The 15765-nt window shown below is 38.1% G+C and overlaps 1 protein-coding gene across 4 annotated transcripts in view; it reads right to left on the reverse strand.

Moving 5' to 3' along the window:
* Positions 1-15765, reverse strand: part of LOC132156152 (E3 SUMO-protein ligase PIAS1-like) — a 37968-nt gene that overhangs the window by 11709 nt on the left and 10494 nt on the right. For 2 of the 4 annotated variants that reach the window (XM_059565038.1, XM_059565040.1), the window contains exon 2: positions 1559-2003. In XM_059565038.1, coding sequence (XP_059421021.1) covers positions 1559-2003 — 445 coding nt within the window. Of the gene's footprint in view, positions 1-1558; positions 2004-5454; positions 5593-15765 lie in introns of those variants that run through there. The other 2 variants (XM_059565037.1, XM_059565039.1) reach the window with 2 other exon arrangements.

The raw sequence follows: 15765 nt of genomic DNA on the forward strand, positions 1-15765 counted from the left end.
TGTGTTTTTTAATTCAATAACATTATTTTAAGGTGACGTAGTTAAACATTACAAATAACTACTATAGAAATAACAGTAAATTATGCATAATTACAACTAAGCCGACAAAAACCCTAAACCTAACCTTTACCATATACTATATACATGTAGTTAATAAGTATCACTCAATATCTATGTGTTATAACACTGTAAATAAATACATTCAATTTAAAATAGTGTAACTAGAATTATTTCTCTCACAGTATTACATATAAAAATATAGAGATTACTTTACACTTTAGGGTTTTCACCATATTTGGGGGTCCTCTTTGGTAGGGCTATAAAATTTATGAAAATTGATAAACAAATATATATTACATATATTTCTTAAATATACACACATAGATTATGTAAACACAAAATATTATTTTGGAAACGATTCATTGCGATTCATCAATTTTAACCTTTTTCGCATGTGAGTTTTAAATATTCATTTTATATATTTTAGAATGTATTGTTTCCATGGCGACGCGTCATACTTGTCATGTGACAACACAGCCACAATATATCTGTATGTCACATGGATCGCTTTTATTGAATTTTTCCTGTTTTATTCAAAATATTCACAAACATGCTCATTATATTATGAAATAACTGATATTCCGATTCTGAAATATGTGCAAGTAAATATATTTGGTAGTTAAACACTTTTATATTGACTGTGTTATTTGATCTACACTGGGTCATGGGTGCCGCTATGTTAGTCGTGCTGAATCCGAACTGTAGGATTTACAACACGCAAATTCATCCTCTCCTCCCGAAACACATTAAAGTAGGTCTCCGGTAAACTGGGAGAAGAGCAGAGTAAACTTTATAGTTACCAACACAATCTGTATATGATATCAATAAAAACATAGATTATATTTGTAAAGATCATTAATGCTGTTCCCTTAGACATTAGCGTGTATTTTACAAACTGTAAATTTATGGTTTTGCTAGTATTCATGTGTATTTAAATGTCTGAAACCTAAAATAAGCATTACATGATTGAAAACACAGACTATTTGTGATATGACAAGCGCTCAGCGCGTCCGATCTGGCTTTGCAACCAGCCAAAGCTCGAAAGCATATTTAAATTCAGCAGTTGATGATGTGACTAGGGGTGCACGATATATATCGGCTGATGATTAATGCGCATCTAGTCAGTAAACCCAGTCTCTAATAAACGGTAAATTCCATCAGGTGCATGATTTCACATAGAGCAGCTGTTACTACACAGAGCCGTTGTTAACTGACAAGCTGCACAAATCAAAGCTTATATTGAACGTGGATTTGTGCAGCTTGTCAGTTAACAGTTAAATTTTATTAATTTTTTCAACAGTAGTAGCAGTATCACACACATTCTACTAAATAATAGTAATATTTCTAGCACCATGTCTTTTAAAACCCTACTCTTTGGCATCAGAAAACTCCTTGTAACAACAACCACAAGCTGAATTTCTAGATTCATTACTGTAGAAGCACTATTCAACCTTAATAATAAACTAATCAACCGTTAGAGATCATTCCTGTTACTCACCTAAACTGGTGGGTTTGATAAGCTCATCGAGTACATCATAGAATGGCAGCCTTTGGAGCTTGATGTCTGGATGGACTGGGTGAAGGGCTGAGGGCAGATGAGGCAGACCCAGCTCGTGCTTTGGCCCGAGCAGTGCGACGGGTAATAGAGATGGTGAGCCATGCCCATCGAATCCCAGCTGTGTCAGGCTGGTGGGCAGGCCTGCAGGAGCCCCTCTGGTGGTTGAGTGCAGGCCTGGGAGGGAGAGGTCTGTCGGGGACACCATCTTTGTGGGGAAGCGGCGACGGTAGAGCTCCTTGATCTTCATCTGCACAGCAGGGCTGCAGCCGGCTTTCAATAAATGTAGCGCTTTGGTCAAGAGTTCATGCTTCCTTCCATGTTTGTTGCGGCCTGCATATCCCAGAAGAACCTGAAGCTCTGAGACACGGAGGCTCATCACCATTTGCTGTTTTAAAAAAAAGAGAAGAAACAGGAGTTAAATTATGCAATTGACAAAACAAATATTTAAGAGTGCATCTAACTAGGCTAAAGGAAACAGTTCAGCCCAAAGGGGAAAAAATTTATAGGATACATACATATTGTATAGGAACAACATATGGTTGAGTAAATAGTACAGTAAAATATAGTAAATAGTTGAGGTTTTGTAATTTATTTATACATTTTATATTGTACAAATATCTTATTTTTTATAAATAGTAATAACAGTAACAGCATAAAATTGTAATATTTTGAAACAATTTAAAAGAAGTTTTCAATTTTAATATATTTTAAAAAGCAAATCTATTCCCGATAGAAAATGTGAATTTTCAGTGTCACACGATCATTCAGAAATCATTCTAATATGCCGATTTGATGCTTAAGAAACACTTCACAGTATAATCAATGTTAACAGTTAAGTTGATTCATTTATTTGTGGAAACATTAAAACATTTTACTTTGATAAATAGAAAATTCAAAAAGGAAGCATTTATTTGAAATACAAATCTTTTAAACCATTTTAACTTCATTCACTTTTGATCAATCAAGCATCTTTACTGAATAAAAATATACATTCTAAAAAAAAACAAAAAAAAAAAACAACCCAAATATCTGAACAGTAGGGCATTTTTTAATAGATTTTGCAACCCATTTCTACTTGCTGCAACTACTGACAGACACACATCTCCCAGGTGAAATCACGGAGTCATCGCTTAATTTCTTTTTAAACATTAGTCAACCGAATTCATGGTAACTAGTGTCTAGGTACCCATTTTTAATGATGGTGATTTAAAGGGATAGTCCACCCAAACATAGTAAGGACATAGATAAAATAGTCCACGTGATATCAGTGGTTCAACCGTAATTTTATGAAGCTACGAGAATACTTTTTGTGTGCAAAAAAACAAACAAAAGTAACGTCTTTTTTAAACAATTATTTTCTTGTGCATCAATTTCCACTGCCATTCACGAGAGTACCACGATGCAGTATCACACGCATGCATTGTGGTACTCTCATGAATGGTGGCGGAGACTGACACCGAAGAGAAGAACTGTTGAGTAAAGTCAAGAAATCATTATAATGCTGAAGGTGAGGTACAATTCATATATCTTTATTAAATAAATTAAAGTAATTTGAAACTTTCTGTGAGACATAATTTCACAATCAGCATGAGTGAATCACCGTGAGCGCTTTCTCTCTCAAAATGCACAAATGGCTTCAAATCACATCGCGTCTGCACTATAAGCAAACTGTATAGTTGACACAGGAATTGTCACTTGCACAATCGAGGCAGTGTTGCATCGTCACTAAAGTTTATAAACTAAATTTATTAGGGGTGCACCGAAATTTCGGCCGCCGAAAATTTTCGGCCGAAATGGCATTATCGGTTTCGGGCCGAAATAAAAAAAACAGCCGAAAACATAAACCGAAAATGAATGTCACCCGCCCCTCCCATCCGTGAGCAAGCGCTTAGGTTTCACTCATGGTCGAGCCATACTTGCCAACCTTGAGACCTCAGAATTAGGGAGATATTAAAAAGGACCCGGGGGGGTTGGGGCGGGTGGTGGTTGTGTTTCGTCATATATATCACATACACAAACGATGTGTCGCCATATATAGTATCACATACACAAACGCAAAGAAAAATGTAATTCATTTATTTGACAAATTCAATTCCTTAAGGCCTCTCCTCAGGAGGTTAGACCCTAATTTGTTAGCTACTGTAAATGAAGAGATATGAAATAGCTAGATCTTATCAAACATTTATTAATTCATAGCCTAATGCAACAATTACATAATTAAACTCTCAAAACATTATAATTATGACATTTCATTTTTAAATTTTCATGTAAAAGTCTAAAGCTAAATAAATAGCTGTTCTTGCCTTTCATTTCAGACGTCTGCTTCTAGGGGCCGTTCACATATCGCATCTTTTTCGCGCTCAAGGTCGTTATTTCAACCGTAGGTGCACGGCCGCGGTGAGCACGCTCATAATGGAAGCAACGTGGTGCGCTACTTTTTCCAGGCGGGTTTTTCCTTCTCATCTCCAGAAATATATCTAGTAGTAAAGCTAATGCGAGCCGAGGTGAGGCTAGAAATCAATTAATCCTTTGCTGATACTTCGTCGTCGTCATCATGGAGAGCGCAGTTTGGTTGCATAGCAACGACAGACGCCATGGGAGCGCAAGCGTTTGGTCCAGAGCCGTTGAAAAACATATTTAACGGCTCTGGTTTGGTCTAAAACGGCGCCCAGTGACGGATGGTGTAGCAATATTGTTGTCCGGGTGGAAATCGGGAGAAATTCGGGAGAAAGGTCGGTCCGGGAGATTTTCGGGAGGGGCTTTGAAATTCGGGAGTCTCCCGGAAAATTAGGGAGGGTTGGCATGTATGGGTCGAGCTGTTATCACGCGTCTGCCTATCAAAGATTAAGCATGTCAAATGGCTGTCACAATCAAAAAAAGCTTGTCACAAAAGCTGCACAATCGATCGGACCAACCAACACAAGTTTCGAAAACGAAAACGGGGAATCGATTTTAACGGCCTTCTCTCGGAGCGCGTCCAGCTCGTCACTATACGCTCGCAGCGAACGCGCGTCACACAGCAACTGCAGGTTCTGACACACACACACACACACACACACACACACACAGCCTATTAGTGCATAATATCAATGTAGTCTTCAATAATGTTTTTCATTGATGTTATGGCAGTCCACATTGCTGACTTGTGCGCGTCTCAAGCGCCCTCTTTACGTTCGCCCTAATGCCTGTTTAGTTGTCGGTGGATTTGCCTATATTTGGCGTTGAAAAACGGATCAACGCCAAATATAGGCAATTTACTAACGATTCAATGAACACTTTGCCTATGTCTCAAAAATCGAACAGGATTTTTTTTTCACAAAAGTGACAGCCCTATACGAGAGGAGACCAAAGTTGCAATATGTAGCATTTGTTCTGCAAAATCTCCAAAATTGTGGATTTTTTTTGCACAATTTTTAAAAAACTATTTTATTTGATGGAACATAAAACTTGAAGAATAATTATTATTTATATTTATTGTAAAAAATATTTTATGTTTTGTTATGTAACTGTTAATAAAAGTTTGATTATTATATTGTGATTTTTCAATTCAGATCCATTAAATCCAAGCAATATATATATATACGTTTTTAAAAGAAGCCATTTTCGGCTTCAGTTTCGGTTTTCGGCCAAGTGCATCCTAAATTTTCGGTTTCGGTGCAGAATTTTCATTTCGGTGCATCACTAGAATTTATTTTTAATTCTTGACAGTGTTTAGAACATTCAGCAATCACGTGATCTCCTGGAGACTGTGCGCTCATGCACACTCGCAGCGCAAAAACATAATGTCAGGTTCACATTATAATACTCCGTTTGCAGTGTGTATCTTTTTCCCTCACTTATGTTACTGGTTTAAAGCATTCACACTTCACCCGGTTGCGGTCCGGCAGTGCGTTCCAGGAGAGGTGTGTCCTCAGAAGTCCAAAGATCATATATAGTCTATTTCTGCTGTGCTGCAAGTGCTGAATTAAAGTAACAACATATGTTTGTGGTAGATATGAACATGGATTGAAACAAAAATGTAGTAATTACACCATAAATGCATATAATTAAACTCTACTGTGTTTCACATTCAACACATAGGTTATAGCTATTTGGCTAGGTGTAAAGGAATAGAGCACTTTTAGATAAACAATGCAATATAGACAGCACTCGTGGAGGTAGTAAAACAAAGTTATTTATGAACCGCAAGTATTGCCTGTAATAAAGATTTAAATGCTAAAGAAAAGGTAGTAGAGCTGACTGTTTCTGTCAATGGTAAGTATGGAGTGGTGTTGGTGCAGTGGATAAGACACATGCCTTTGGTGTGAGAGACCCGGGTTCAAATCCACTGTGAGACACCAATGTGTCCCTGAGCAAGACACTTAACCCCTAGTTGTTCCAGAGGCGTGCAACCTCAAAAATGCAGTGCATGATCAAACATTTAGGTGAGATGAATATAATATATATTTTTGAAAAATGTAAAAAAAAAAAAAATGCCCCTCTTCAACCCTCAAATTAAAAAATCCCCTCTCACAAGTCACCTAAAAGGTGAAATAATTTTCAAAAATGAAATTCAAGCCCTGAATAAATGCCTAAAAATAATTGGATCATCACTATAAATAATTCTACATTATAAAAAGAAGGCTTTAAAAAGATTGGTGATCATATCGGCTGGTGATTTTTGGGTGAACTATCCCTTCAATATGAGGCTATCAAGGCTGTTCGGTGAAACCTATGGTTTATATCCCTTAATATACACAAAGTAGACTGGCTAGGAAAATTTGCTTCAGGCTTTGTCATGGACAAGCATTCATTTATAAGCCATTATTTAAAATATGTATCTTTTGAAACGTTATAACTTCACTGTCACTTTTGATCAATTCCATGCATCTTTACTGAATAAAAATATACATTCTTAAAGAAAAAAAAAACACCCCAAACTTCTGAACAGTAGTGAATTTTTTAAAATAAATTTTTCAGCACGTAGGATCCCTCAGAACCCGGATATTTGTGGCTGTTTCAGAATAAACATGCTTTCCCGGGATAAACCATAGAGGGATAAACACACTGCTTTGAGGATATGTGCAATTCTATGTGCTGAAACACCCCCCTAAAAAAGGCAGGCAGGCAGCTGCAGCTCAGCATCTATATCCTCCCAACTTTTCTCTCTGGCATTCCTGTTGTGGTAATTTGAAGATGACACGTCGAAGGCTGACATGTTGCTGCCATAACTCCACAAGTTTTCCCTCCATCACTTCAGTCCACACTACACGCCATGTCACCATGGTTTCGTTTATGGTTCCGCGCATGTGCAGTGAGGGAAACGCGGAAAATCGGTTTGTAGTTCAATAGTGCGATACCTCACGAGAGGCGACCAAAATTTCTGACATGTCAGAAATCCATCCAACCAACCGATTGCCGGTTGAGAGAGGTCAATCGCCTCTCATTTCCCCTTGTACACTGCACGAACACTGCACGACACACGACAATGCTGAAAATCTGCCCGACCTGAAAAAGAGTCGCACGAGTCAGAATTCAGCTCAAAATCGGATGAAAATCGCACAGTGTATGCCCGGCTTTATTCACAATCTAGACCGGCTAAGACTAAATTCACTTCAGGCTCTGTCTTGGATGAGCGTTCATTATAAGCCGTAAGTCATACATAGTCATGCTGCCCAAAAGGCATGTCAGTAAGTATACAATCAGTTCAGTTAAGAGCTGTAATCGGGCCTTAAAAGTTAGGCCTGACAGGACCCGAGCCCGACAAGTACATTTTGATTGACAGCTTTTTTAAAGCCCGAACCCGTTTACAACCCGACATTATTCAAATGTGCGCACACACACAGCCCTTTTGCCTTTTGTCAAGAATGAGTCATTTATACATGTTTTAACATAATTTATTCATAACTAACGTAGACTAGACCACTTGGAAGTTGGAATAAAGAAATAAAATAAGTCCTCTGTGACATCGTAACATCTCAGCATTCTAGACATAGGCTCATTTAGCCTAAAAATAGACGCACCAATAAAAGAGTCATTTTTAACAAATTAAATTAAGATATATTTTAAATTAAGATGGGTATCCGGCAATAATGAAATTAGGGCTGTAGCTATTGAATATTTTAGTAATCGAGTATTCTACCAAAAATTCCATTGATTAATTGAGTAATCGGATAAAATGTGTTTTTGCTTAAAGTGCAATATTAATTATGCAAGAGAAAATAAGACTCCTGGGTCTTGTGACGGTCACGGAGGGACCGCACGTTCAACATGGACGTTGATACGCACAAACACACACTGAGACTGTTTGGTGATACAAGAGTTTATTGTAATTATTGATCAGAGAGTGAATGAAATACCTGTAAACTATGTGTATTGTTCCCATTAGTGATGTGTCGTTCGTGAACGAATCGTTCTTTTTGAACAAATCTTTTAGGTGAAAGAATCGTTCTCGTTCACGTAATCCACTCACTCATATTTCTCGTTCACTGAAGTTCATCCCTCGACAGCAGGGTGGCACTATTAGTAGCGCATGCGCAGCTCGGTGAACCGGGTAGCCCTGTGAACTGTTTTATCCTGTCAAGTTACTCAACCTCGAGCCAATAGCCTTCAAGTATGAGACGTGACGGAGCATGTGATTTGTTGAATGTAGTGAACGAATACGCCCTTCACTGAACGAGTTTCATGAGTCTGAACGAGATCCAGAGATATCGTTCGTGAATGAAATGACTAAACTGGTACATGTCGTTCGTGAACGAGTTGAATGATTTAGTACATCACGTTCGTGAATGAAATGACTGAACTGATACTGATTCGTGAATGAGTTATTTGAACGGATACATGTCGTTCATGATTGAAATGAACTTGTACAAAGCTTATCTCGTTCGTGAGCGAAATGAATGAGAGTAAACCGGGTCAGTTGGCCATTTAGCATGTTAATCTCGCAAAATGCAAAGCGCAGTTACAGATGCTATGCACATTGTTTTCATATTTAGCATACAGAACATGACTCCACGTTTAATCCCCGACTTATGAATGTGAATATATAATATACGAACTGTCTGACCAAACAATTAAAATGCTAATTATGCAAGAAAAACTTGTGCTTTGTTCATCTGAACAACTTAATTAGACTTTATATATTGAATGTGATTATGCACACACTTTAATAAAGCCAAATAATTTTTTGTAACAAGTGAGTTTGTTGACTTAAGACATAACATATAAGACACTCTTTTTCGCCACCTGCTGGCATATTTTGTGCAATAGGAAGAAATGGTCACTGAACGAATCGATGAACAAATCATTTTGGTGAACGAACTGAAAATGAAGGAATCTCTAGAAAGAATCATAATTTCCACCTCTAGTTCCCATGTAGCGTTTGTCCCGTGATTTTTATAGTCCTGGTAAGAAACAATGGCAGGAATTATTGGTTCCGCTTAGGGTGGCAATCTACCATGTATTAATTGAGCGTGGGGGTTTCAGGAGCAACGTGGCCGAGTTGTTGCTGTTATTTCCTGTTTAATGTGAACCAATTAATAACATCAAAGTAGATTTAATAAGTAGAACATCATGTCAATATGTTTCTTTCAGACTCTGTATATTTAAGGGAACATGTGTAAAGTGTTTTCTGTGAGTTTGTCCCTCCACATGTGGTAATGGTGCTGGCCACCAGTATAAATGTGAATGTCTTTGTAATGGAAGGTAGTTTGTGTTGTGTTTGTTTCTGCAGTGGAGAGTGTGGCCTGAGGGTTGCAGGTATTTTATTCACTCTCTGATCAATAATTACAATAAACTCTTGTATCACCAAACAGTCTCAGTGTGTGTTTGTGCGTATTAACGTCCATGTTGAACGTGCGGTCCCTACGTGACAGTCACAGGTCTCTTAAAATGAACAACTAAGATTCCAAATTTAGAAAAAAAATATTTGTATTTTTTAAATGCATAGAATGCAATGCATACATCAAAAATAAACATTTAATTATTACCCATTGTTTCTCTGTCTGTACTTGTACTGTGAACAATGACAAGAAAGTTGACGGATGAATTAAGAGCATTTAAGTGCCATTCAGTTGGGGTTTTAAATAAAGCATTTTCTGAGATTCACATTAAACATTAAACACATAAAACATTAATTTAATTTATCTTTTAATTATTGAAAATGAACTTAACTTTTTGGTAAACAAAGGGGATTTACTATTAAAAATAAAACATAGAAGAAATGTTGTGTGATTAAACCTTTAAAAAAAAAAAAAATGTTTGATTTATTTATTTTTTTTAGTGGTAGGCTACGTACATTCTGCTGAACAATAGTCTTTAACCGGACTTTTATTTTGACGGGTTGACGTACCTTTACAGTTCTGTGTATGTGATGTGACGCTAGTTTTACTCAAATCAAACGGTCAAATGCTTATGAAGTGACTGTCAGAGCAGTTCTGGAGATGTTGTTCATGTGTTCACGTCCGTATTTAGAGAGACGACAGACGCTGAAATCACAAGAGCGTCACGCACGCTTCAGTGTGTGTGATAAAGGAAGACGCGCTTCTGCTCCATTCATTAACACAGACACGCAGAACATGCAGGATTCATATTTAAATAGACTGTTCCGGCTTAATATTTACAGATATTAGTCCATATCGTGATTTGATGTAAGTGCAATGACCTATTTTAGATTAATTCATTCAAAATTTGGCAAATTCCGGGCCATTCCGCATTAAACTAACTGTAAATCCCTTTTTTATGACTGGATTCCGCGATTCCGTCCGCGTTTTCTGCATCGCGGAAATCATAGGGCCCTAGTTGTGGTATACCAGCTCTATCTTGCAATGGACACATGCCACTACGTTCTCTTTACGTTTGCCCGCGCCCTCAAATCAAAACACTGCTGACTCCTTGCAGTATGTGATTTCGGACGCAGCGCTTGTCTCCTTCTGCTTTGTGGGTGACGTAAACGTGTTGTGTCACATTAAAAAAATAATTGCAGATGACTTCCTGTGACGTCATGGTTGTGGCGGCAGCCTGATTTTTAAGCTCCCTGAGGAGAATTTGTAAAAACTAGCCAAACCTTAATTATAAACCTTATTTTTTTGCAAAAAACACTCACAATAATCAATCGACATGGCCTGCAATCGAAAAGATACGGATAAGAAGGGTAACGCGTCGAAAAAAGATGAACAACCGAAACAAAAGGATGAGGGAGGAGAAGAGCACATGGCGGCAGTGCTAGCCGAGCTGCGAATACTAAGAAAGGAGCACGCTGAAGCCTCTAAAGACACTAAAGACTCCTTAGCAAGAGTAGAAGCCGCACTGGCCGAAGTAGACGAAAGGATGACGAAATTAGAACAGCGTGTGACTGAATACGAACAGAGGCTGAGTGATGAAGAAGATAAATCGCAAAGAAACGAGCGAGCCCTTCATTACTTGCTACAAAGAGATGCCAGCTTGTCTGCAAAATGTGAAGACCTTGAGTCCAGAGCAAGACGGAATAACGTCCGCATATACGGCGTGAAAGAAGACGAGGAAGATATGCTGAGTTTCGTAAATGATCTCATCCGAACCTCACTGACATTACCAGAAGAGCTCAACTTAAATGTAGAGAGAGCACACCGCTCACTGATAGGGATGGGACGATAACCGGTTTTATTGATAACCGTGATAAAATGTGCTCAAGGTTAGTAATATCGTTTAAAAATGAATTATCATTAAAACCGTGTTTGATTATCGCGGTTTTAATAACTCACTATTAAATCATGTCCAGCCAGCAACAGTCTGACGCAAGCGCAGCGCACAATGTTTTTTTTGTTTTTTTTCGAGAAGGAATGGCGAAAGTCAGTGACCTTTCTATGCTTTTCTATGCTTCTACACTTTTCATTGTAAGGAAGGAAATGCCACAGAATTTAATCTTTCTTTAAATTAAGTGCATAGAGTTGCTTGTTTTATTAGTTGTTTGTTGATTATTAAATATAAAACTTGCTGAAATGTTTTCAGTGTAAGCATCAACTATTTTTGAACACTTTCATCTCGTTTCAACAAAACCGTGATAATATTGATAATCGTGATAATTTTAGTCACTATAATCGTGATATTAAATTTTCATACCGTCCCATCCCTACTCACTGACTATGAAACCGAAAGATGCAGCGACCCCCCCGAGATCCATTATCGTTAGATTTCTGGACTACAGAAGGAAAGAAACGGTAATCCAAGAAGCATGGAAACACCGCGGCGGAGTGCCATATAACGGACAGAGGATTTTCTTTGACCAGGACTACACGTCAGACATCCAGAAGAAACGCAAGCAAGTAAGAGACGTGATGTAATTGCTTAAGGAGAAGAACATCAAAGCTCAATCGCCATTTCCTGCCAAGCTGAAAATTCACCTGAAATCTGGAACGAAGACCTTCACGACCCTCGCAGACGCGGCCGCAACGCTCGGAGAGTTGGGTATCCAGGTTCAATTGAACGAACGTGAGACACTACAGGCGGAACTTTTGAAAAACAAATGGACCGAGACTTAAACGTCAAACAGAGCGAATTCAATGACCACCGCGGACTTGAAGAGCATTCTCCATGGTGGCCATCGATGAACAAATGAAACATTACTGAACTGTGAGTAAGTGATTAAAAAAAAAAAAAAAATTTACCCTGTTTGGCTAGTTTTATTATTTAAAAATAGCTAGCTAATAGGAAAGGAAGGGTTCTCCTCAGTTGAGCGGTTTTAATTTATTTTTTTCTCTCTTCTATTCTTTATTTTACTTTTTTATTTTTTTTTCCGTCGGAGTTTACATTAGGCCATATTACAGGCAACTTATCGTGTAACCTATACGTTAGTTGCAACAGCACTGTGTGCACATCCCCAGAGAGACCGGTCACAACTCTCTGTCCTTGTTGAGACTGTGTTTATGATTGTTAGAACAGTCGGGTTTTTGGAAGTTTTTTTTTTCTTTCTTCTTGTTGTATTTGTGAGTTCTTGTTCTCCACAATGGTGGAAGTTATATGTTATTCTTACAATTAAGCAGTCACATAAGATGCTTTGTAAACACGGGTATGGGTCTACATTTGGAAATTTAATGTCTACTATAAAGGTAAAAATCATGGGATACTGTTATCCACTTGGATAAACTGATTGTAGTAAGCTATAATGTCCATGGATTAAACCATCCTATCAAAAGGAAGAAAATATTCAATCAGCTCAAAAAAATTCAATGTTCAATTGCATTATTACAAGAAACCCACTTATCAGAGAGTGAGCATATAAAATTAAGAAGAGGATGGGTTAATTTAGTATATAGTGCCTCAAATGGGAAAAAAAGAGGGGTGGCTATTTTAATCAACAGAAACTTGGCCTTTAATGCAGAGAAGGTGATACAGGATAAATCAGGCCGTTATGTCATGGTGGTTGGGACTGCTGGAGGAAACAAGGTATCCATACTAAATGTATATGCCCCGAACGAGTATGATCCAATGTTCTTTAGAGAGATCGCTAACATCATTGCAGGCAATGCAAAAGGGGTATTGATAATAGGAGGGGACTTCAATGCAGTGCAGGATGGGAAACTGGATAGGATGCCCACTGAGAGGGGATCTCAGTGCTCCAAAACAAAAAACTTAAATAACTTTATGTCTGAATTGGGTCTTACTGACCCATGGAGAGCTAAAAACCCAAAAGGGAAAGATTTCAGTTTCTTCTCTAATGTCCACAATAGTTACTCAAGGATTGATTTTTTCTGTCTCCCCCAACAATACATGCATAAAGTAACAGACTGTTTCATTGAACCTATAACTCTGAGTGATCATGCACCTATTGTGCTGAAAGTAGATCTAGCCATGCACTCTTTTTTCAGATATTGGAGGTTAAACGTATCACTGCTGAATAAGTCTGAAATAGTAGAAGAGTTAAGCAAAACCATAAAAGAATATTTTGAGATCAATGATAATGCTGAAGTTAATCCTTCAATTCTGTGGAAGGGAGCAAAAGCAGTTATGTGAGGAAAAATAATACAGATATCATCAAAAATAAAAAGACAGCGACTTAAGGAACAACTAAATTTGGAAAATAAAATAAAGCTTTTAGAGATACAACACAAAACCACAAGATTGAGCAACATTGCTACAGAACTTAAGGAGACAAGAAAAGCCTTAGACAAACTCCTGTCATATAAAGCGGAAGGGGCTTTAAGATTTTCTAAACAGAGATATTACGAGATGGGGAATAAAGCTAGCCGCCTTCTAGCATTTCAACTTCGTAAAGCTCAAGCTAATCGTACTGTATGCAAGGTTTGTCATCCTGCACTGAGTAGAACGGTATCTCAACCCAAAGAGGTAGCAGATGCCTTTGCATCATTCTACCAAAAATTATACAAAGAACCAAGATTACAAACATCAGGAAAGGATACTGATACTTTCCTCACTGGTTTAAATCTCCCCACATTATCAGAAGAAACATCTAAACAGATGATAACACCAATTACAGAAACAGAAATAAGAGAGGCTATAAAAAGGTTGAAAAGCAACAAATCTCCAGGAGTCGATGGGCTTCCTGGAGAATTTTACAAATGCTTCATAAATGACCTTGCGCCCATACTAACCAAGGTGTTTAGATACTCCCTCTCTAAGAACAACCCTCCGGAGACATGGTCACAGGCTATTATATCTGTGATTCATAAAGAAGGGAAAGAGTGAAGGATATAGACCCATAAGCCTGATATGCAATGATCAGAAAATACTGACAAGTATTTTAGCACATAGAGTTCAAAAACATATTACTACTCTGATTAAGCCAGATCAAACAGGATTTATTCCTAACAGACAGGGTGCCAACAATATAAGAAGAACCCTAAACATAATTACTTGTGCTAAAAGAGACAAACAAACATCAATGTTAATAAGCTTTGATGCACAGAAAGCATTCGACACTGTAAATTGGGACTTTTTATACAAAACGCTATCAGTAATGGGATTCCACCCAAAATTTGTTGATTGGGTCAGAGTTATTTACAGAAATCCAAAATCTTGTGTCAGGGTAAACGGATGCTGTTCTGAGTTCTTTGATCTACAGAGGGGGGTGAGGCAAGGGGACTGTCTTAGCCCTCTGCTCTTTGCTATAAATATTGAACCCTTGGCAGCATCTATAAGACAGAATGAGGAAATAAAAGGCATAAAAGACATGGGAAATAAGGAGCACAAGGTATCTCTTTATGCGGACGATATCCTGACCTATATAAGGGATCCAGTGCTTTCTGTCCCTGCACTGCTAGACACCTTAAAAAAATATGGAGAACTCTCTGGTTATCAAATCAACCAATCTAAGTCTGAGGCAATGATGCTAGTTGGACATTGGCCAACCCAATTATCAGAAAGGCTTGATTTCCACTGGTCGCAAGGATTTAGATATTTGGGAATTATCATAACGACAGACCTATCAAAACTGTTTAAAGCCAATTACGGTAAATTGTTGGGCAACATAAAAGCGGACCTTACTAGATGGGAAATTCTTCCACTCTCCCTGATAGGAAGAATAGAAACTATAAGAATGAACATTTTACCAAGGTTGCTCTTTCTCTTCCAATCACTACCTATATATGTTCCTGCCTCCACCTTTACTACATTAGATAAATGGTTATCCAAATTTATTTGGCAAGGAAAGCGACCCAGACTTAAATTTAAAAGACTATTTTGCCCAAAGGAAAATGGAGGCCTGGACTTGACTAGCTTTAAAACATACTATTGGGCAGCCCAACTGAGATCAATGGTCGCGTGGATGTCCCAAGACACTGACACTATATGGGTTGGAATGGAGCAGAGTGAATGCCCAAATTTCCCATTAGATTCAATCCCATTCCTAAACCAAGACGTATGGGGGAAAAATAAGATTACTAATGTATGGAGTAAAAACTAGAGCCCGACCGATATATCGGCCGGCCGATATTATCGGCCGATATAAGCTAATTGCATTTAAATCGGCATCGGCATTTATAACGGCCGATGAAACATGAGAAACAGAGTCTCATGCTTCACTCATGTTATGAGTGTTGCATAGTGTGCCCACCAGAGGGAGCTCTGCAGCTCCAGAGTTAACAACAGCGCCAGAAGTCCACTACAGAAGAAAGCGATCAACTGTTTTGACGGTGAGTCTGTCGTTCGTCATGTGAAATGATTGTAGATTTAGT

Source organism: Carassius carassius, chromosome 13 (assembly GCF_963082965.1).
Source record: "Carassius carassius chromosome 13, fCarCar2.1, whole genome shotgun sequence".
Taxonomy (NCBI): domain Eukaryota; kingdom Metazoa; phylum Chordata; class Actinopteri; order Cypriniformes; family Cyprinidae; genus Carassius; species Carassius carassius.